The sequence below is a fragment of the Pyrgilauda ruficollis genome, unplaced genomic scaffold (genome assembly GCF_017590135.1).
Source record: "Pyrgilauda ruficollis isolate IOZ18807 unplaced genomic scaffold, ASM1759013v1 scaffold56, whole genome shotgun sequence".
Classification (NCBI taxonomy): Eukaryota; Metazoa; Chordata; class Aves; order Passeriformes; family Passeridae; genus Pyrgilauda; species Pyrgilauda ruficollis.
The window spans coordinates 6,092,951-6,115,618 of NW_024527266.1; the positions used below are offsets into that span (position 1 = coordinate 6,092,951).

Sequence of the window (22,668 nt, forward strand, 5' to 3'; positions counted from 1 at the left end):
TAAAAATATTGCAAACAACCCCTGAATCAAAACCCCAAGCAAACTCATAATCTCTCAAAGGTGAAACACTGGTTCACATGGCACATGACGCTGTACACAGTATTTATTTTGTTCCACTGCAGTTCAAATACATTTTTCCAACAATATACAGACAGACTCTTTATTCACATTGAGGGTGTGGGGGGTGTGTGGGCAGGGTGAATTCACATTAAGGAGGAGCTAACATCACTGCTCTTGAATATCAGTTCTCTCAGGAAGAATCTCAGAAGTAACTACTTAGGTAACAGCCAATTCACCTTTCCCAGCAAGGTGGTGGCTGGACAGGAGGGAAGAAGCACTCCTGTTTAGTCCCTCATATGTTACTGGTCCTCACACTTTCAGTCCTATTATGCAGCTCTATTAACTGACACTAACTCTATTATAAACACTAAACCCTGTCTAGAGGAAAATGCCAGGCCTAGAGCCGTTGCTACAGTTGTGCTAATATATACAAAGCTATATACACAAAAATACCATTAAACATATACAAACTGTTCACAGCTCTGACATTAGGAGATCAGGGCCCAAAGACCAGCCTTGGGGCTTGCAGCTAAACCTGAAGGGCTATCCTGGAAGCTTTATATAGAAATGTGGGATGATGGAAAGGGTGATACAGCAAAGAGAGGTGTCAAGGGCCCAGGAGAGCAAACCCATGGCTAATGTGCCCATCTGGAAGGAGGGTCAAAGTCTGCTGTCACCTCATAACTCCTAGGAAAATGTGGGGAGGATGGAAGGGCACATGCTAGACAGAAAAGTCCTTTGCAGTCCTCATCTCAGCCTGGCTCTCTTTAATGTCAAAGGCCAGGCTTAGAATGGCATACTAGGAAAGGAGTTCCTATTTTGTTACTCTAAACTGTGGGGAACTACCAGGGCACCAAATTGTTTCACTTTTATATAGTCTTTTCTACTACAAGAAAGTTCATACAGATGGTCCTCAAATGATAACAGAGAATGATGGCACACTCTGGGACACAGCGTGGGATACACCTAATGCACTGTGAACAAATATGAACAAATGTGCTTGCTCCTCCTGGAGCTGCACACAGGGCTGGACTGGCAAGGGAATGGCAACACTGATCTCAGAATAGGGTTAAAATGCACAGAATTCTATCTCTGTCTGAACCTCTAAACCCTGGAGCAGCAGCATAAGAATCAGCTTTTCCGTGACAAGACTGAGTGACCTTTACAGTGACAGTCAGGGTCTGCTGGACCTCTTATGCCAAGGGGGTTGTGATACATTGGAAAAGGGAGAGTCTGCCCATTGGACTGCAGTGTGATGTTACAGTGACAATGTGGGTTCATACAAACCTTAAGGAGAGAAATAAGCTGCGAACCTTTCACTTCTACATCACCCACATATGCCCGAACTTGGTGTCCTGAACTTGGGACTGGGAAAGAAAGACACAAGTGCAAGGGGCTGGCAAATGCTGTGGAGACCATCTTTCTCTAGATCAGGTAATTCAGCCAGAGAACTAGCTTGTTTGTGAGTCTGGCAACAGCATGGACAAGAGAGCTGAGAGCACAGGAGAAATCGTAGATAAGACTAAACCTGCAGGAGCCAGAGGCTTCTCTCCAAAAATGAAAAGATTAACGGTGTCCTTCAGCCACACCACTTGCCTTGACTCATCATGGCCCACTCTAGGCATAGAGCTTGTTAGACTGCTTGGGAACACTGTTTGGACATAAAAAGATGTGTCCTGAATCTCATTCATAAATTAAACATACAAAAAATATACATACATAGTATAAATTAACACATATATATATAAAGCCTGATTTTATATATATATGTATATAACCTCTAAATTCACATTTCTGTGTTACCTGGAAGGAAGCATGCAAGAACAGCATACGGAGAGGGAGTTGCTGAACAAGGTTTCTCTGGGTCTGCCTAGGACAAACCTGCCTCCAGCAGCATTCCCCAGACAGCTGAAGAAAGGGGAAGTGCTTTTAGACCCTGTTCCCTCTATATAGCCATTTTCCTGAAGATACACAGAGCAGCTTCCTATATTCCCAACACAGGCCACAGGTCCAACCAACATCTGAGGAACCACCAGGCTAGAGCTGAAAAGGAAGGCAAACAAACATTAAAGCCAAAATCTATTATCATCCAGTCTGGTAAAGTAGTAATTTGTAAGTCAGCAACAGAACCTGGGCACCACTATATGGAGGACCCTTGCTTGCCCATGTCAAAACAAGTGATATCAGCCCCACCTCTCTGATCCCTCTGTAAGTCTCCCAGTCTCTTATGACCACCATCCCTGTTCCTTTCTAAGATCCTGCGCTGTGTTCAACAGCCTAAGTACATCTTTGCTTCACAATCTGTCCATCATGCCCAAAGGGGTAGCCAGTCATCTTGCAAGCAGTAATTTTGCATCCCACCATTTTCTTTCCATCCCAAAGAACACCTTAACTGTGTCTGTAGGGAAGAAATCACATGTTTTCAATGTCTGGATTTCATGAGGGATTCCTGGACAATCTCACCTTCTGAGGAAAGTCAGCAAATTTCATCCGGGCAAGAAATCGCCTCACTTCTCCACGGCTGATTTTTGGAGTCCTGCTGTCCTTTAACCACACCATTCGCCCTTGGCTCATCATGGCCCACTTCAGGCCCAGCTTGCTGACCGAGAGAAATCCTGGCTGTTTTTCAGAGGTTGCAGTTGTTGTCACAGTGATGTGAAATGCATCCTTTTGGAGATCATTAATTCCAACTGGTCCATCAGAAAAGGGCAAGAAAACAGTGGTGAGAAGGAAATGATTATGTTTCTTCCAAAAGAAATCTTATAGCCCTTACTCAGTCAAAACACCCACTAGACTGATAGTATATACAGTCTGACTTTACAATTCCATGCACTTTAGTTGATAAGGGAAAAATATTTTAACCTTTTTCCATGGAAAGAAACTGAAATATAGATCAGAAATGGAAGGGTTTGGTTCCAGGTTATGCTTTTTGGGCTTGACATAGGATATGAACATATTTCAAGAATACAGTTCACTCTCAGCTTTCCTTCCCACACCTGTTAGTAGCTATTATTTACCTCTATATAACTGGAAATTTGTAAAGCACTGGCAAGTCAGGTGACTCCAGTCACTGCAGAATGATCTGTACAGACCTCAGAAATCCTAGTTTCTAAAAAAAACCCTGTAACAATACTATTCTATTTGTTCTTGCCTGAACTGTGTTTCTGATACAAGTCCAATTAGATGTTTTACTATGCAGCAGTTTTTCTATGCTTCCTGGCCTACTTCTCTTAGTTCTGGATGAACTTTGCCTGAACTTTGATACAAGTCCAATTAGATTACTATGCAGCAGTTTTTCTATGCTTCCTGGCCTACTTCTCTTAGTTCTGGATGAACTGATCCTTTATCCCCCACTCCCATGCACAAGAGGGTGGTTATTTGCTGAACTGCTTTAGAAAGTGCAAGGAAATTGAACAGGGACTGTACAATCTTGTATAGATGTTAAATCCAGATCTACTTTTCCCTGAAAACACTTATATATTTTGGATTCCCCCTTACAAAAACAAAGAGGAATTAGAACAGCTCCTATCCCAAAGATTGGGAGATGGCCAACAAAAGCAGAAGTGTATCTGAGGTGACAGAGAATAGTGATTTTTTATGCATGGCATTAAATTAAAAATAGCTCCACGGAAAGCGACACAACTTCTCTGGTGTAAAACATGCATTAAATCAAACTTAAACCTGTCATTGGTTAAACATGTAAGAAACTTGGGGGGTCTTTTATTTGCAAAGTTGGGGGTGGACATGATGCTCCTTCAGAAGGAAGATGAATCTTAATTCCCATTGTTGTGCTATGTGTTGTGGACCTTAGGTGCTACCTTTAAAGGCACAACTACAGCCCATTGTTTCTCATAGCTACTTCTCTCTCCATATTTCTGGCCTAGGTAGTTTTGCCTCCATTTGTACTCACCTGCTGAAGCAATGACTTTGTCTGTTGCATTGGTGAGGTCCAAAAGGACTGTAGGAAAAACAGGATGGAGGAGATAGAGATGGTGCAGGCCTGGGCGTTCAGGTCTGGGACCAGGTTGCTGTTGCAATGAAAGACAAAAAACATAGCAACTGCTAGCAAAGGGCAGTCTAGCTTTGTCAAAAAAATAAAGGTTTCTGACACTGTGTTGCTTTTACATGGATCAAAGAATAAAAACATGTGGTTTTACAAAGATTAAATCCTGAAACCCGTTTTTTCCTAAAACAGAATTTGCTCTACAACTTCTCTTTGGTAAGGTTAAATCTAGCTCTGTTACATGCAGCTTGATGGGCAAAGCTACAGTCTGGAAGTTTGAGTCTCCATGCCAAACTGTATGCCTGCATGGACAGAAGGAGCACCCTGGGCTGGCAACAAATCTGCAGTTATAAGTCCTCAGTGCTCCATGAAAAAATGAAATTCACAAATTTTGGGGTTTGTGGATGCAAAATTTCTGTCGACAAAGCTTTACGATGAAGAATTTGCACACAAAAACTCCTGTGCTCAGGCTCAGAGAAGTCAGAATGTTGAAGTAAGAGATGACAGCCTTCTTATATGTTAGGTTCAAGTTCAATAACAATAGGAATAAATGACAGAGACTGCATGTGCTTCACAAAGAAACTTCAAAGTGAAGAAAAGATGTGTGCTCACCAAACTTCGTAACACAGGCTGCATTTCATCAGCCCAGAAGAGAAAAACAGACTTCTTGTCCAAAGTCATGACTGAGAGTGCATCGAGCTGTTGTCGCTGCCATGGAAATTCCTGGTTCCAAACAGGGAGGCCAGATTTGCCATCTATCACCACCACCTCAAGGCAGGGAGAGATTGAGCATTAATGGATGTCAAGGCATGGGTATGCAGAGACCCCTTGCAGAGGAATGGCCTGCACTGTTCCCTTTCATGCCTGTGGCCAGACTCTAATGAGTGTCGGACAAGAGATGGGAAAAGCAAGGACCAGAGAGTGTTTGTCTCTTTTTACCCAACCTTCCCCACTGCTGTAAGGCCACCACACTTCCTGCCTCCACCTGTTTTACCTTTTTGCTCCCATCTCCAGTCTGTGCTTGCAGCATGAAGTCCAGAGTTTGGTCAGCACCGAAGTAACCTGGTACAGGTTGGCTGTAAATTTGGAAAAAGAAACACTCAGCCCCATGGTAGAAAAAAAGTCATTTCAGATGGAGGCAGAATAGTTGCCTTCATCCTCCATTCTGCCTCTTAAAATGGCAGGATTTGTCATGCTAAATAAGGTCTTTAATTCACTCAGAACTATTCTGACTGTCAGGAATCATTTGTTGGTGGATCAGAAAAGTGAAAAATGGTAAAGTGGCCCATGGTGCTTGTCAGCCATTCTTCAGAGTTGTCTGTGTGGGGGGCATCGTTTGATAGGCTGTGTAGACATCTGTTTATCTCCCTGTACACTACTCTATCATCCTTTCCTTTGCATGAGAACCTGTACTGTTGTTGCTATAATTATATAAAATTACCCAGCCCTTCCAAAATGCATTGGCACATTTGGCCTCCTGCAGAAAGTGGATTTCCCAGGCTGCCTTAGCTGTGTGAAATGGATCTTAACAAACTCAACATTAATGTCAGCCCATGATTCCCTGTATTCTTACTGCTGGCAGGTTTACAAGCCTTTTTATGACCTTAAACAGGTTAAATGAAGTCCCTTCTCATCCTCTCACTTCTGGGTGACATAACACATTAATATCCCTCATTATAACTATTTTTTAACCACATTCCTTGCTTTTGGCATTCTAAGCCTTGCCTCTGTCTTCCTTCAGTTCACCACAGCTAGACACACAATTCTAAATAAGCACAGTTGAGTCCACAAAGTTCACAGAACCAGAGATTTTATGGCAAGGCAGGATCAGAGTATATCCTCTCTCTTTTTATTTATGACAGACTTCTGTATCTCACCCAATTAACCAAGTATCAGTAGGCTGGCTTTGCCTCATCTTTGATGAGATGAATTCATCACTTCTCATGACAGTCAGTTCTAACGATTAATTTCACCCAAAGAAACATTCCTGCATCTTCATTTTCCTGAACGTGAACGGCTTTTGCTCCAAGGCACTTTTTCTTGCTATGCTTCTATTAGCTTCTATTTCTTACACACGCTTATGAACTCACCTCTCAGGCTTCTCTTTGATCATACAAACTCAATAATTAAAATCTTCCATGCCAAAGCATTTTTTCCAGAACTTTTCTCAATTTTTTTCCATCTTCCTTTTTAAAACATGCATGACAGAATGGTTCCTGAACAGTAATACCACAGCACAGCAGTGGCTTGACTTTATACTTATGACATCAAACAACATCATTTGCATTACACACACCTCTGGCAACCAGGTGTTGCCTTCAAGGCAGTATCACGAGACACTCCTATAGCTTGAAAGCTCTCCAGTAGCAAAAGGAAGTAGCAGACAATTCTATCCTATGACCACAAACTCAAAACATCTCCTAAGGTGCCTCTGCCCTTATGGGTCACAGTCAGTGGCAGATCCCACAAACTGAATGCACACAAATTTAAGTACATCGGATGCTACCAATCAAGCGAAAAATCCCCTGGGCACTTTCTCAAATGAACCAGAAGGCTAGTAATTATTCTGCCCAACAGTAATCCCCCCAGCAACCTGCTATTAATCCTCTCTCATCTGAAACATCCATTTACAACACAATTTGCAACTGCTTACTCAATTTCATGGTCTCTGAACTTCGCCCTTGTTTTATGACTACTGATTCTCCTTTATGGTTTTCCAGGGATCTTGTCAAAAGCTATCTGGAAATGCAGCACATCTGCAGTAGCCATGTTGGTTTTCTCAGAAATTACTCCCACAGGCCTGGACTCAGACTGCCTGGATGAAGTGGTGTGCTTGGGGCAGGTTTACCCAGGAAAAGGGCTGCTCACAGCTGGCTTTGTAAGCTTTTTGTAACAAGGAATTCAGTCTGTTTGACTTGATGTGGTAACATCCCTGACCTGAATTTGTCCACCAGCCTGTGATGCTTAAGTAGAACTTAAGTTCTAAAAAAATCCAAACAAACCTCTTAATTAAATACTTGCCCACAATACACTCAGTGTAGTAAATTTTGTCTTTCTTAACTCTGAGGAAACAGGTAGTTCAGGACTTTAGCACAGTAGCCTAGAACAATAATTGCTTTCATTATTTTTCAATGATTATCTGCCATCTCCTCTACATGTATTGTGCTCTGTCCCTTGGGAGGTCAGGGAATGGGAAAAAGCAGCAGCCTTGAATACTGGCTGCCCAGAAAAGTTGTGAAGTCTACATCCTCGGAGATATTTAAAACCTGACAGCACACAGCCCTGAGTGATTTGCTGTAGCTTGTCTAGAGTCTGCTTGAGCAAGTAGGCGGGATTAGGAAATTTCCAGAGGTGCATTCCAACCTCAACCTCTTCTAGTAAAGAAGTTTTCAACCCTTCTTGATTTGTGTATTCCAATTTATTACTGCATTCATTTAGAAATTTCTTGTGTATAACTGATTCTACAGCACCTGTGAAGTGGCTATGTTTAGTCAGTACACACCTACCCTTTAAACTCGATGCCAGACACATTCAGAAGTCTGCAGATTGTGGGCCCAAAACACTTCTAGTCCATTTCCTTTCCCCATAGCATGATCAACTAGCCATAACTCATTCCTAAAATTGTGGCTTATGTCACCCATCAGCCCTTGAATGTGGACATTACCTCAATATCAAAGATAGCTGAACACCCTTTTTTTTTTCCTTAATGAAGTTCCAGTGCCTTTTTCCCATTTATGCTCCTGACAGTTGGGTAGCACAGAGCTGAGAGATGCTCTCTTTATTCTCATTACTAGAGCAAGCAATTGTTTCCCATGTAATTTCCCTCAATTGTGCCCAACTGTCCTTTGCAAATATTTAATACTGGGCAAGCTGAAATTGCTGGTTATTACCAACCCACAAGATCTGGAAAATTACTTAATTTCCATGTGTGAAATTAGGGGATGAGCAATATTATTTTAAGGTTTCCATTTAGTATAGATGATGTGCTGACTGTCATCAAAATGCTCATTTTCAGCTTTCAAGGAACATTAAGATCCCTGGGCCATACTCATTCACCTGCTCTAAATTCTTAACATCACTAATGTAACTGATCCTCTCCACTGAAGCCCTGGACAGCAGGTGGGCTGAATCACACATCAGTAATCCACTAAATTCCAATGCAACATCATTCCCATGACTTCAGTGTTGGGTACCTGAATCAAGCCCCTTATTTGTGATCACTCACAAGCACACAGCTCAAGTTCCCAGTCTTCTGTTCCTTGCTCCCCCTGCCCTCCTCACTTGGCTCAACAACACACACCTCCAGTACTTAAGATTCCTCTTCAGACTTGGGGAATTACTGTCAATTGCTTTCTAAGGAACTAATGTGCTTAGAACTAAAAGATGAGAAATGGTACAGGAAGAAATTGGACAGAAAAATGTTGCCAGCAAGTAACCTGCTGATATTCTGCAGCTCCAGGGTCCAGCGGCGCTCCAGGTCCTGTCCCCTCAGCAGGATCAAGCTCTCTTTGGTTGTGATGAGCAGGTTGCTGCAGTTTGTGTCAGGTGTCTTCACTGTCTGCAGAAAGTCAACACCCCCACTGGGACAAATGGAAAACAGAGGAGATCAAGGCTTGTATCTGCACACTCAGCACTAACTGCCTGTCCACGTGGCAATTCCTACAAAAGACGCGAGTTATACTTGGAGAAGTTCATCTTTTCCCCAGTGATGTGGGTTCCTCAGTTAAGTGAACTGAATTCAACTGTGGGGTCTTCTGAATATCATGAGTTACTATAAAAAGCATGAGGTTTGTAAGTTGATATTTGCTCCCTCCCTTTATTCCTACCGAAGCCTGTCCCACAGTTTGGCAGTAAAGAAGAAAGAGCTGAGAAATCCAGGCCCACACAGACTGAGCTTCCCAAAGAGACTCCACTAGCTGGGAACGCCTCTTTTTTTCCCTTCAGCAATGCATACCGGGCTGAAGAAAGGAACAAGGAGCAGGAGAAGCTAAGAACTCCCTTTTATTACATTCTGCACTTCTTTGGCTAGGACAACCAGAGGACAGGGAGGAAATGACAGGTTCCCCACAGTATTCCCCAGTTATCAACTGGACAATGAAGAGAAGGACAGTATTGAAGTAGAAGCAACCCCCTCTAGGAGCACTAGTAAGTGCCTACCCTTCCCTTCCTCTCCCAGAAGGAGCAAGATGACAAGTCCATCTTCTACCTGTAAATGTCAATGAGCTCTGACAGGTTGACAGATCTGCGCTTTTCCCACTCTGGCTCCTCCTGCTGCAGCATTGCAGGAAAGTTGTCCCGGTTTCTGGCTTGAGTAAAGATATCCCTCAGGGCAACTGCTTGAACATTACCTGCCAGGAAGAGTAAAGATGAGGAGTCCTGACTGCAAAAGATAACCCAGTAGAACAGAGGGCAATTGGGACCACTGCAGTTGTGGTAGAAGGCAATGAAATGCCCAGAGTTGGAACTTCCCTGGCATGATGTGCTTTTGGGAAACTCCAAAGTATTTGAGACTAGCAGGTATTGGTGCTCCTGTACTTTTCCACACCATGGCAGTGAGACTTGTGCTTTTGCCCTCTTAGATTTTACAGCAGAAGGCATCCCAGGGACATTCTGGACCATTTTAGGTAAAAAAAAAAAGGTTTTTCAGGAAGGTGAAGTGCTGCAGAGGCAAGGTGCATCTTACCAAAACCAAACAGGATGTAGATCGCTCCCCGGCTGGTGATGTGGACTTGGGGGCCAATCACTTTCCCCTCTCCATTGGTGCTGTACCTGACAGGCCCACCCAAAGCAGTTCCAGTCTTCCCTGATACCAAGATGAAAACCACATCAGGCTACAAGGAGAGAGAGAGAGAGATATTTTTATTGATGCTTTCAAGCACCTCTGCACTCAGAATCTTCTCCCAACCCCATAGCATGAAGCTGCACCGACAATTTCCCCCTCAGCACGGTCTAGATAGTGTTTGCTTTCTCTTTGCTCAGTCTGGCTTCCTAGGCATCTTACATTCATGTTTTTCTCTTGACACAAATGCATCAAATATGAAAGGGAATTAAAAAATTGGAGCTCCTCTAACAAAATCTATGTCAGAATTGTGGGGAGGGATGAGCATAAAGGAAATCTGCATCTGAATTAATCACACAATTAATCTGAATTAATTAATAAAAGAAAGTATTTCCTTCTTTTGGATAAGCTAAATGCCCCTTTCTCCAGAGATCCATCCCTACACTGCTGCTAAACACTCACTTCAAACCACACATTCACTGAACAGAAACAGATAATTCTCAAGTCTCAGTCAGGTGCAAATAATGACCCTTCTGTTCATTCCCAGTTGTCAAGAATGCAGGTACTGTCATTACTGTTTGATCTCACTGCTCAGAGCTACTGGAAGAAAAAGGGTGCTTTTCAGCAAAATCCAAGGGAATGAAAATTAGGGGCTCTTGCAGTTCTGGTTACAGTCCTTCCACATCATTCTATTTTTCCTCTACATAAATAGTAAAGGTCCTTCCAAACCATGCGTAGGGATGTGCTGTACCTGTGTCTCTTTGAGAACCAGAACAACAATATCCCTAATCCCATCTCCATCTACATCTGGAAGAGTTGCAGCTGGTGCAGCCAGGATCCCGCTTGAAAGATGAATGGAGTTCAGTGTCCAGATGGTCTTGCCTATGGAAAGAACAGGATAAAAGAGACCTGTACTTGGGGAACCAGAGGGCATCTCTAGAGAGTTCCACAAAACCTTCTTGAAAAGGGAGCAAGAGAAATTATTTCTCCCATTCTGTGTGAAGGGGAAAGACACATCTACAAACTGAGACAAACTGCAGTGGGAAGCAAAATTCTTCTCCCAGCATTTCTTCAGACTGCCTTTGAGTCAGGCCTCAAGTCCTGCTGTGCTTCCTTCTTAGCATCTCTATAAAAGACCTGAGCCCTAAATAATTTCTGAAATAGCAGAGAATATTTAAGGTTCACTTTACAAAGGAGAACCCAAATGAGAGTGCTTCTATGCAGGACAGCAGTTGTTTGCCTCAGCCAGCAGTAAAGGCTAGGTGGATGTGAGGAAAGGAAACAGATGGACAGTTCTGATATTCACAGTGCAAATCTGTGTCTCAGTTAAATTCCCAGCAGCAAATTACCACTCCAGCATGACATGCTCACTCCACCTCAGGGGGAAAGCATGTTAACAGACGTGATGTCAAATGGTTCAGCAGTCCAGCATGGACCCAGCTGGAAACACAGTAAAACCAGACTTGCAAACTTGCAAATAAACATTAAAAAAAAAGCAACAATTAAATTTTATGCTTTTAGTTTTTCATCATTCTTTTGCCAACATTTCTGCTTTTACAATCTTTTAAAATGTTTTTCTGTTGCTGATGCTCTGTAGGATAAGGTTTGCCCCTGAATGATAAAGTAAACCAAGGGCCAAACTTGTACATTACTACTGCTGGTAAAGGAGGCAGGTCATGGTCCTGACCATGCAAACACTGTGCAAGTAACCTGGTCCCTAAAAGCATTTGAAAAGTGTGGGAAGATAGCTGGGGGGTAAAATTAGAGAAAACTTGAGAAGTTATATTCACATCCTAACAGATGTTCTAACAGGATGGAAATTATAGGGTAAAATACAGTTGCTGCTCCCTGGATGGAATGTGATTGGCATGGCTGAAACCTATTCCACCATGACTCCACACACCCACAATCTGCAACCACAGCACTTGCTAAAGGGGTTGGAACAAAGAGTGGAATGGGAATACCACGGCCAGACTGTAGAAATCCTTGCAGATAGAGGAACTTGATGGTCCTTTGCAGCTGATAAACGGCACAGCACCCATCAGCCAGGGGAGACAGGAGAAGGTGTCTTGCTGCTGAGCCAGCAACTGTGGTGAAGTTGTTGTCCCTGGATGAACTGGATTCATTAAAACCTAACTGTAATATTAATACACACCTCCATCCCAAAGTTACACACCTTCAAGGTACCTTCTGGTTGATTCCAAAAGCAACCCTGTACCTACCTATGGCTATTTCTGCCAATGAATTAATGTGGGAGAACAAACAGCAATCAGAAAATGAAGGTGCACATGATCAAGTGATTAAAAATGCAACATTCATTCACATCTAATCAATTCAACTATGGGCCTAACTTCTCTGCAAGGTTTCCTGGATGTTGTGTATATCCTTATGTAACTTCTCCAAGAATGCTGTTCAGCTTTGCAGTGCTGGTAGGTACGTCCTGAGTTGTACCAGCAGCTCAATGCTAATGAGAACAGACTTTACATATTCTTTATGACATGGGGATGCTACAGGGTAAGATTAACACTTTGAAATATTCTGAGATGTAGCACGAAGATGCTGCCACAGAGATGAAATGTTTTGAATTCTCTTATCCTGTGTAGCTAGAAACACATTAGTGTTTTGACTCCATTCCATGCGTCACAAAGTAATAGCCACCATGATGTGCCAGAACCAAATTATTCATGCTTATTAGTCCTTTAAAGTAAACAAAAAAGTAACAGCACATTTCTAATATGCTGGTAGTTGACTTTACCTGTGGAGGCACTGAGAAGGCTGAGGAATTTTGATGTTCCTGTAACAAGGCAGACAGGCCCTGCAGCTGCCCCCAGTGACAGCCCATTGCACTGCACACTTTGTGTCTCCTCTGGAAGCTGGATGGACCACAAGGTGCTGCCATTCATACCAGAAAGTGCCACCACAGTTACAGAGGGTGTAGAGACACCTAGAAGAAGCAGGAAAGAGATCATGTAATCCCTTGGTGTCAGAGGGATTACTATGGCCACATTGCCTTGGGTCCTTGTGCTGGAGATCCAGCTTTAACTCTTGGAGCAGAGCGGTTCAAGACAGACAAATCCACCCTGCCTGAAAGCAAAGGTCAAATGTCACCTCATGGCTGAATTTCTCAGCTGCAGAGCTTAACAGTGATCTCCAAACAAGGTGGGCTGAAAGTCAACAGCCCAGAAAATCATTAAAACTTGAGTTCATAGCAAGAAACGTGATCAGCTGGACAGAGAGAACCAAGTTCCTGGGGACAATGTGCTCAGTTGTGGTGTCTTCCTCCTGTGAAATTTACTGCTGTCAAATCAGACTGATTCTTGTGATCCCCTCTTCCTCAACAAAAGAGCTAGCACCAAGGGGGTACCTTAACTGACTCCCAAGTCAGATGTCACGTCACATGAAAGTCCTGGTTTGTTTGTAATTCTGGAGCAACTGAAAGTGATTGGTGGTCTGAGAGCGCTTTTCTTTGTTTTCCAAAGGCATTTAATTATTGTGAAAAACAGATTGAATGCAACCAATTGGTGGAACTCACCATTCTTTTTCCAATTCACCAGTTAGCATAAAATAATTGTAAAATACAGTAGTAAATGCTGTTTCAATTGACTGTTGACTCTGATTCCAAATGTGATCAACTTTTAGCTCAGCCTGCCCTCAGACTTCACTGTGATTATTGTAATTAATCTCCACCTAGTATCGTCATATCACAGCTTAAGATGAACTCCTACACATTTCAAAATAACAACAGACCTAGCCAACTTCTGTCTTACTAGCAACACATGCAACATGTGACCTGATGACAAAAAGGGCATATACAGGCCACTGGCTAAACACAAGGCTGAGTCCTGTCTCTAAACCAAACTCACTCTCTTCTCAAACTGAAAATCACGTGGCTTATGCTAAGGGGTTGCCCCAGATCAAGTTACCTTTGTTACACTGATAGCAACCAAGAACAACTAACTCCTGAATGCAGCTCACAGCTGTTGTGTGTACAAGCCAGAGAAACAGTTAAGGATGTTGCAGATTACTCCACTGGGTGCCTATGCCAGGCTTATCTCTACTTGGCACTGCGTGAATGCTCCAAGCACAAGCTACAGGTGGGCTGATATCCAGCTATTTGAGTTTTGGATTGTTTTACCTGACACCTGTTTTAGTGTCTGGTTTTTGTCTTCCAGCACAGCTACAACCCAGAATGCAACTAGGTATGACTAGTTTCATTCAGAGCATGCTGCCTATATGTATATCTGGGATAAAAAATAAAAGCAATGTAATGGCAAAAATACAGAGCGCAAGTAATTTCAATATAAACAGAATACAGCCTCTATGTCAACCGTATCTTCCTCTCTCACTTATTTTTAAAATTACTTTACAGTTTTCTCTATGTTCATAGGTTTCTTTTTGTAGGACTTGCTCCTTGCCTGGGCCATGGAGAAAGGCATCTTCCCTATCCTCTAACAATATTTTTATTACCTCTTTGAAGAGCCAAGGCATTTTGCTCCAACAATTTTCTTCAGGTTGTGCCACGTATGTTTGCTCCCTGAATACATCTCTGAGGCAGAACAGATTCAGCTGGTACCAGGCGATGCCAGGACAGGCAGCTGGGAACCTCCAGGACTTCAGAAGCCCAGTACAACAGGATGCCACCAGATTTGGCAGCCCCTGTGTAATGGTGGCCAGCATCAGCAGGTTCTGCTATATTATCTGAAGGGTGTGAGGACTAACAAAGAAAGCAAAGCAGCCAGGAGGAGGAAGCAGGGCAATACCTGCTAAACAGCCAGGCACAGTAGCTTCCCCATTATCAGACTATTATTTGTGAATTAACAGTGATTTGGAGCCTGGCAAGTATATGGAGTGACCTGGAGAAAAAGGCAGCAAAGTGAGGGTGTTTCTAAAAACAAAGTGAAGTGTGCACAAATGCAGGACAAAGAGACAGAGTTGCCCCAAGATAAGGTAAGGGCAAACAGATGATGCTGACCAAAAGGTATAGGGACACAGGCTTGTAATGAAAATTTTAAGCATGACCAACCACAGGCAAGTACACCAGCAATTTTAAGGAACTCTGAAAAGAGCAATGCAGTGAATCTGCAGTAGCAGGGACTCTTCCTGTATGTCAGACAAACATGCAAAGGTTCATACTGATACATTAAGAGGAATGGAAAGGAGCTGCAGCGCTTACCCATGACACTGGCATTCATCAAGGCAGTGAAGACAATGAGGATGTCAGGGAGGCCATCACCGTTCACATCACACAGTTCCAGTGGGGATAACACACCACCTGCAAAAATTAGAGTCACTGCATGTCAAAAACGCCACTCAGCTCATTTTTCACACTGGGAGAGGAGGGCTGGCCCAGAAATGAGATTTGTGCATAGACAAGCCTCACAAAGTCTGCCAAGGAACCACCAAGGGCAGGCAGCTCACACCATGGTAAGATTGCATGAAAAGGCAGAAATGTAGCACCTGGGTCAGAGAAAGGGAAAGGAAAAATGGAGACACTAACAGAGAAAAATTCATGTGTCCCACTTCAATTTCTGAGGCAATGTGGAGCCATGTATCTTATGAAAAGCTTGGATTTGGAAGCCAGCAGCAGAAAGCAAGGAGGCAGAGACATATGGCAGACCTGGCAGAAATTACTTCACAAAACAGTGTTACTTTATTGCAGAAACCAGAATGGGAGATTCCAGTGACCCATACAGGATAACAAAATATCTCAAATGTTGATTTATGGATTCAAGCACGACTAAAGGACAATAGAGTAAGATTAGTAAAGCTAGTTGGAAGACAAAAAGACTTCTATCCCTCTCCTATTGAACACAACCACATACTTCAGCATGGAGGTACTGGTAAAGTCCAGGCTGTAGAAAGGGAGGCACTGTATTTTAAAGTGAGCTGGGCCATCTACATCTGGAACAGAGCACAACATCCAGACAAAAAGGCAGGATGGAAGAAGAGTCAAAATAATTTTTGATGTTGGCAGAAACAAAATTTTGTGGCACTGTTATGTGCAGATGCCAGATTTCACATGCCTCAGCTGGACATTCAGCTGGACACTCAGCTATCCTGAGTGACCAGGACACAGCCACCTGTCTATTATTTTGGAGCACCTGTAGTGGTGAGGAAGGGTCTCTGCCCTGACCTGGCTCTCCCAGATACATCTCTCCCATCAATGCCCAGCCTGGGAGCTGCCACCTCCCCCATGCCAGATGCTGTTCCTGGGGCTTTCTCACCTGCTCCCTGACCTAGGTTGCGGTTCCAGGTGTTATGCAAGTCTCTAGGGGGACAGGGAATTAGAAATGCGCACACCAGCACAAGAATCATCGAGATCACCACAGTGAGCAAAAAGATGGCAGTGCGCAGGTATGGCATGAGGGAGGGAGCAGCCTTCTGCTCCAAACTCCCAGCCGTCTCAGCAGGATAACCCTCAGGCGCGCTCTCTGACGTGCGCTGCTTTGTCATCCCAACCTCCACATCGGAATCAGGGTCCTGTATCTCTTCAGGGGGGCTCTTCCCATTCTTGACCCCCCCATTCTTCTGGATGTTGAGTACAAGGTCATCTTCACTTTCATCACTGTCAGCCTGAGTGAGGGGATCATATTCCCCAAGGTCTGGGCTCTTCTTTCCTGAGAAAAAAGATGGAGAGAGACAATAAAGCATGAGTTTTTGCAGGATCTCAGTAGAGAAAAGGCTGCAGTGGAGAGTGATACAGAAGGGATGACAGAGCAGTGTGCATTTTGCATGGCTCCAAGTGAGAAGTGTGAGAGAAATGACAGGGTCTCTCTCTCCATGATTCACAGTAGCATCAGTGGGAGAAAAAATGCTGACAGTTTATCTTCCTCAGCTAAGTGTGTGTGTGTACATGTATGTATGTGTATGTATATGTATCTATATGGAATTCATGGCTGATTTAATTCTAATACTTTCTTGATTAGTAATGAAACATGAAGTCTCCCTGAAGATGAGGGGAAAGTAATTTTGCCCCTTTGGGCCAAGTACCATGCTGATGTCTGGAGGAATCAGGCTGTTCCTTCAAGACACCACCTTCTCTGCACGGCTCAGTTCTACCAGAGAGAATGCTCGTTGGAGCATTGCCCTGCCTGAGGCAACCACAGTGCACCTGCTCTGTTCCTGCTCCCACCAGAGCCCACAGGCTGTGCTTAGCCTGGCCAAGATAGATAACTTGGTACTGATCCCTTCAGGTGGTGGTGCAGGAAGGTAGCTTAGCTTTAGGTGTCTCCTGCACAGGTGCCGAGCACACACGAATTCTCCCCCAAGCCCTGGATAGCAGCAGGGAGTGTGGCGAGGGCAGGTGTAGAGGCCAGTCACACACCCTGGCGTTAGCCCAGCACCATCTGTTTGTGGGGACAGAAAAGATCAAGCAGACTCACTGCCCCAAGCTACGAGTGGAGGGTCACGTCTCAGGGAGCTGCCCTGTGCCACAAGGCTGGGCATGGAGCCATGGCCAGTGCTCTGAGGATTCCAGAGTCCAGTCTGGTTCTCTCTCTCCGATTACAAGGTAGGACTTTGCTATCCCAGGTATCTGTCTCATTTCCTTTTGTTTAAAGCTGATTTGAAACATGAACCAGCTGGTGCCTGAAGATTCCTGAAGTGGTACATGTAAGGCATAACTAATAAGCAAAAATACGCAAGCTGTAACCCCTCTCAGACACTAAGATGATGGGAGGCTTTACAAAGCAGAAATTTTAGGGCTTTCATGATTATTCTTCCTAACTAAGATAGTATACCTTACTCCTGGTTTTCCTGAAAGACACTCAAGTGTTCTGTAGTACCTAGTTAGTGCAACACACCTATTTTGCATAATCTAGAGTGTATTTTGCAGCACGTGTATCTAATTTTTTCCTTATTTCTTATCTCACAAAAGGGCTTTCACTTTCCCTTTGTCTACCACTTATAAGTGGTATTCAGCTTCATTTTTAGGATTTAAGAAAAACTTTCAATCCCACTAAAAACCAAATGCCCCACATTAGGTGGAACAGCGAGGACAACTCACCTACACTGAACAGAAGAAAATAAAAATATCCAACATGTTCACATATCTAAGACAGACTCTTCCTTTCTGAATTAGGACTACTTCTTGAATTCTACTCAAAAAGACTCAAAAATCTGGTGCACATATACACTCCAAAATATAGCTCCTTGTGGAGGCAGGAACCAAGAGATACTGCATTCCTATGGGTTTGTCTGGTGTATCCCTGTGACACACTGCATTGTTGCACAGGTCTGCTCTAAACATGTGCTCAAAGTGGGGGCTTTTCAGGAAGTCTTGATAATCTTGGCTCCACCCCATAAGTGCACAGAAGGCCAGCGATCCTGGCGGCACACAACTCTCTGCTGAGAGGTTGCAGTGTAATTTCACAGGTGTGTAATACTGTAGGTTGTGCTAAAAAGTGACTTAAAGACCACTCAGTCAAAACAAAAAATTCCAGAGAGGTCTCACTGCCAGGGTACTTGCAGCTTGTCACAACAGATCCAGATGTGCCAGTTCAAGACAGGTCAGAATGGCAGGAAAAACAAATGTGGCTGGCCCAAGAGTAAATGGCATTAAGCCTGGGAAGTCAAAGCTGGACAGTTGTGTTAACTAGATTGCTCCCAATTTTGGAAACTGGTGACTTTCAAGTAAAACAACTCAAAGAATAATTATGCTTCACATGTACTATGTTTTATTATTTTAATTCCAAACAGTCAACCAAAAGACTGGAACCTGCTGTTCACCCATGATGCAGCTGAAAGCATTGGTATCAATTAAATTTATCATTTAAATTTTGTTCTGGATCCCTTTCTGGAGACAGAAAGGACCTTGAAAATATGGCTCACCCACTCCTTGAACTGGCAGGGACTGAGATGCTGGCAACATCGACAGTGGTATCACCCACAGTTTGTAACAGGAAGACCTGTCCTACTGAGAAGCACTGAGCAGTGGCTAGAAAACAGCTACTACACAGCAGACAGCTTCTGGTGATCTACATGGTTAAGAATCTGGAGAAATATAGAAGAGCTATAAGGCAGAGAGCTGCTCAGTCTTAATTCATGTCTAAGCCAGAGGAGGAATCAGAAACCAACAATCCTTCGCCCTATCTTTCCCAAAAAGGTTATCCAGCACACCCACAAGGCACAGCCATTCAGTAAACTCCTTTTGGGGGCATTTTTAAGCCAAAAGGAGGGAAGATATTGCCCTTTAGGAAGGACTGTTGAAGCACTCATCTAGCACATGTAAAACCCAATTGTATAGCTCATCTCAGAAGATTCAAACACTTATCTCCTACTGTTCAGAGAGAACCTTAACCAATCCAAAGGTGTTTTGGGAATGCACTTGGAATGCTGGCAAGCATGTGCTCACCTCAGCCTCCCAAGGCTGTTCTGTGGTGCAGAGAACATGTAACTCATGATTCACCTGGCTGGAGGGAGAGCAGAAGGAACATGACTCCTCATACAAGTTTTAGGTCACTGGCTGTGGGAAGGAGGGGTAACACACCTGGCTTTCATCAATCACTCCCAGATGATTTTTCAGCAGAAAAGCACAAACAAACATAAAAACCAGTAAAGAATGTGTAAAAACACAGGCACTCTCACACCTTTTAGAGAATGATGATTTATTTTTAAGTGCTTCACAAGTCACATTCTTTCCTTTCTGGTCAACAACAAGGCTCAGGCTGAAGGAAAACAGTTTGTCCATCAAGAGAAAGCTAAAAGTGCCTCTGTCACAAGCAATCAGCTGCCAGGGGAATACACACAGTTTTCCATCATGGAAGTAGAAATGGTAAGATCTGAGCTGACCTCTTGGTGAAACTCTCACCATATGTCCTGAAAGGATAACCACTGTGTAGCCTTCACAAGAAATCAGTCTCTGTGCTAAAGCAAGCTGCATTTCTGTGGCCTTACGCACGTACCAGATCTGTGTAACTCACACTTTGTTATCTGTCTTCCAAAGAGACTCCAAGTCTATATAAACCTTGCATCCACTTCACAGGCATGGAGTTAGTATCAGCAATGCCAGTTTCCCTCTTGCTCTGTGTTCCCTCCCTCCTACAGGTAGAGTCAACAAAGCATCTTCTGTTCTGACCTGCTCTAAATAATATTCCATTTTTTCTATGGCATCAGTGATAAAACAGAGGTTCCCATTCAGTGGCCTGTGGTTACAATCAGAGCAAGTTACTGGTCACATCACCCTGGATTTTCTTTTTCTTTCTGCAGCTACTGGAAGAAAAAGCAAATACTGATAATGGAGGCTTTCAAAGACAGAACTGAGGGAAAACACCCCAACTTATTGGCTTTCAAGGGCAGCAGGTCTCTAAATCACATTTTATGACTTTGAAAATCCCCCATGTATTTGCCAAATGCTATTTTCACACAGGCAGCTATTGCAGTAAAAGAATGTGACCAGTCAGTGAAGAATAGATGATCACCATGAGATCACGATCTGGAAAGAAGGCACCCATTAGGTGATCTGTGTTGAAATGAGGTCCCAGTGACAATAAAATATTCATTTCTTGTGCTGATGGCTTCAGAGGTATTAATTGTAATCTTATTTATATCTTCCTGGTTTCGACTGATGGGGAAGACTTTTCTTTGCTTCTTTTCACTTTGGAGTGAAAAGAGCAGATTGTGGACTTTAGAAGAGTGCAATTTTCAGTGCATTATTCCAAAGATGGCACACTGGTTCCAGTACCTGTTGTACTAATTTCATGTTCTGTTTATTTTTCTGGCAGTTGGCAGGCACCAGTCACTGGGTACTGCAGACATAGCTCTAAGCCCATATTGATTTTTAATTAATCTAATGAGATGCAGCAAGAAAAACAGATATAGCAATAGGCCTTCTGCTTTCTCATTGCTGTTGGAACCTGCATTTCTCAATAATTAAGCACACAAGAAAAGTATGATCTCTGCAATTTAACCTGAGGATTGATGCAAGAACTGTTCTCTTAAATGCAGCTGCAAGGCCTGTTACAATCCTGTTCCAAATCAGTGTTTCCCAACAGCAGACATCAAACAGATCATGCTGGTTCCAAAGGTCCCAGAAGTGATCTGCACTTCTTACTGCAGTTCCCCAGTGGTCACGCCCTAATGCACACACCTACACCTACCAGTTTGCACTCGTCCTAAACAGACCTCATGGTAATTTATTCCTTCCCATTTCAACAGACAAACACACACACATATACATATATATATATATATATATACATACATGTATAAAACAAGGAAGGAACCAACTGGTAAGGGTTACGGAAAGATGGCAGGAAGGACCTTGAAGACATTACTGTGACCTTCAGGGACTGATGGAGGAAGAAAGGATGACCAGTGAGCCTCACAGGATGGGGCCATGCAGGACCCAGGGGCGTGTAGTGCCAAGGAGAAGCCTCCCCAGCACCACACAGCTGGTGTCTTTCTCCCAGGGCTGTCCTAAAGGCAAGGCTCCTTAGGAAGAGCAATGAGCTCTTCCCATTGGAGTTAATGCAGCCAGGTGCATTGGCACCGTCTACAGTACACCCAACAGTAGCTAGCATGCTCCCAGGATCTGGTTTGGTAAGGTATTTTAATTCCTTTTTAATCTCCTTACTGAAGAGAATGGCTGTTTGACTGCTGCTCACCGCACACAATAGCCCCTTATGCTTGAATATCCTTTCATCTCGCTGAAGATCTCTGGCTGGAAGGTGCAGGGGCGGCAGGCAGGCTTTAAACATTTACCTGGGTAATTGCACTGGCACTTACCGAACTCCTGGCCAGGCTTCTGTGGGTAAAACCCGGCAGGAGCGGATCTGAGACGTCTGCGCTTCCTTTCTCCCGCGCAGACCCCTCACAGGGCCGCGGCCCAGGCCCCCTCTGCCACACACGACGCCCTCCGAGCCCCGAGACGCTGCCCCGGCCCCTGCGTCCGTGCCGCGGCCGCGGGCCCCGCACGGAGCCCGCCGGCCGCCCCTCACCGCCCGCACCCCCGGGCCTCACCCCACATCGCCACATCACCATGGCAACGCGCCCCGCAGCCCTCAGGCAGCGGCACCCGCGCCTCCCGCGATCAGGGCTGCCCTGGCCGCGGCTGCCCCTGCCCTGCCCTGCCCTGCCCGGCCCAGCCCGGCCCGGCCCAGCCTTATTTTTATTTTATTGTTGTCGTTGATTAATTACAAAAGACGTCCAGGTTGTTTTCCAAAGCTGTCCTCAACCGCCACCGCAGCCTTCCGAGGTGAGTGAATAAGTGAACTCTCCCTTTCCCACAAGGGGGAAACTGAGCAAGGAGGGTTTTGTGGTTTCCCCAAAGCCACAAGGCTTCCTGATTCCCAGGGCCCTCGAACACCACCACTTCTTCAAGTCATGATTTGTGTGAGAACTCGCAAGGCAACGTCCTCCCAGCCCGGCCCGCGGTCGGTCCGTGCCGCGGGCGCGCAGCCCTTACCCGGCAGCTTCAGCGCGCGGGACAGCACCGTAGCCATGCTGGACGCGACAGTGCGCTCGCGCGCCGCCGCGCGCCCCGCGCCTCCCCGCGGCCTGCTGGGAATTGTAGTTCCCAGGCGGGAGAGGGGCCCAGACCTTTGGCGTCCCTGATGGTGTGAGGGGCAGAGAGCCGCGGGGAGGGGCAGCCCGGTGGCAGCGAGCCGTGACCGGGGACAGCCCGGATCTCCGCAGCCTGAGCGACTCTGTGGGCACAGATGGAAAATAGGTTTGTCATCTTGAGTGGTTTGCACAGAAAGTGCCAGTCCCCTTAAATTGTTGTTGCTATAAATATATGCCTTCATTCTTGGAAAGTTTTTGGTTGGAAGGAATCTAGGGTTTTTTTTGTTTGTTTTGTTTTTGGTTTTTTGTTTTTATTTTTGGGGGT

General features: G+C 44.4%; 1 protein-coding gene across 1 annotated transcript; it reads right to left on the bottom strand.

The window, feature by feature from the left end:
* Positions 1–95: 95 nt before the first annotated feature.
* On the bottom strand, positions 96–22,282 carry FAM234B (family with sequence similarity 234 member B). The gene is made up of 13 exons (XM_041481679.1): positions 22,246–22,282; positions 16,067–16,459; positions 15,016–15,114; positions 12,598–12,786; positions 10,594–10,724; positions 9,747–9,894; positions 9,270–9,411; positions 8,500–8,643; positions 5,058–5,139; positions 4,676–4,831; positions 3,971–4,088; positions 2,524–2,750; positions 96–2,103 (listed from the first exon to the last, which is right to left on the bottom strand). Exons 1-13 carry the CDS (start codon positions 22,280–22,282, stop codon positions 2,098–2,100), a joined length of 1,872 nt encoding a protein of 623 aa, XP_041337613.1. The 3' UTR covers positions 96–2,097.
* Positions 22,283–22,668: the final 386 nt, after the last annotated feature.

Coding starts and splice junctions, on each gene's coding strand:
- FAM234B (XM_041481679.1), bottom strand. CDS start 22,282: ATGGCTACGGTGCTGTCCCGCGCGCTGAAGCTGCCGG. Junction 16,460..22,245: donor CCGCGCGCTGAAGCTGCCGG/GTAAGGGCTGCG, acceptor CTTTTTTCTCAG/GAAAGAAGAGCCCAGACCTT. Junction 10,725..12,597: donor CCTTCTCAGTGCCTCCACAG/GTAAAGTCAACT, acceptor TTCTTTCCATAG/GCAAGACCATCTGGACACTG.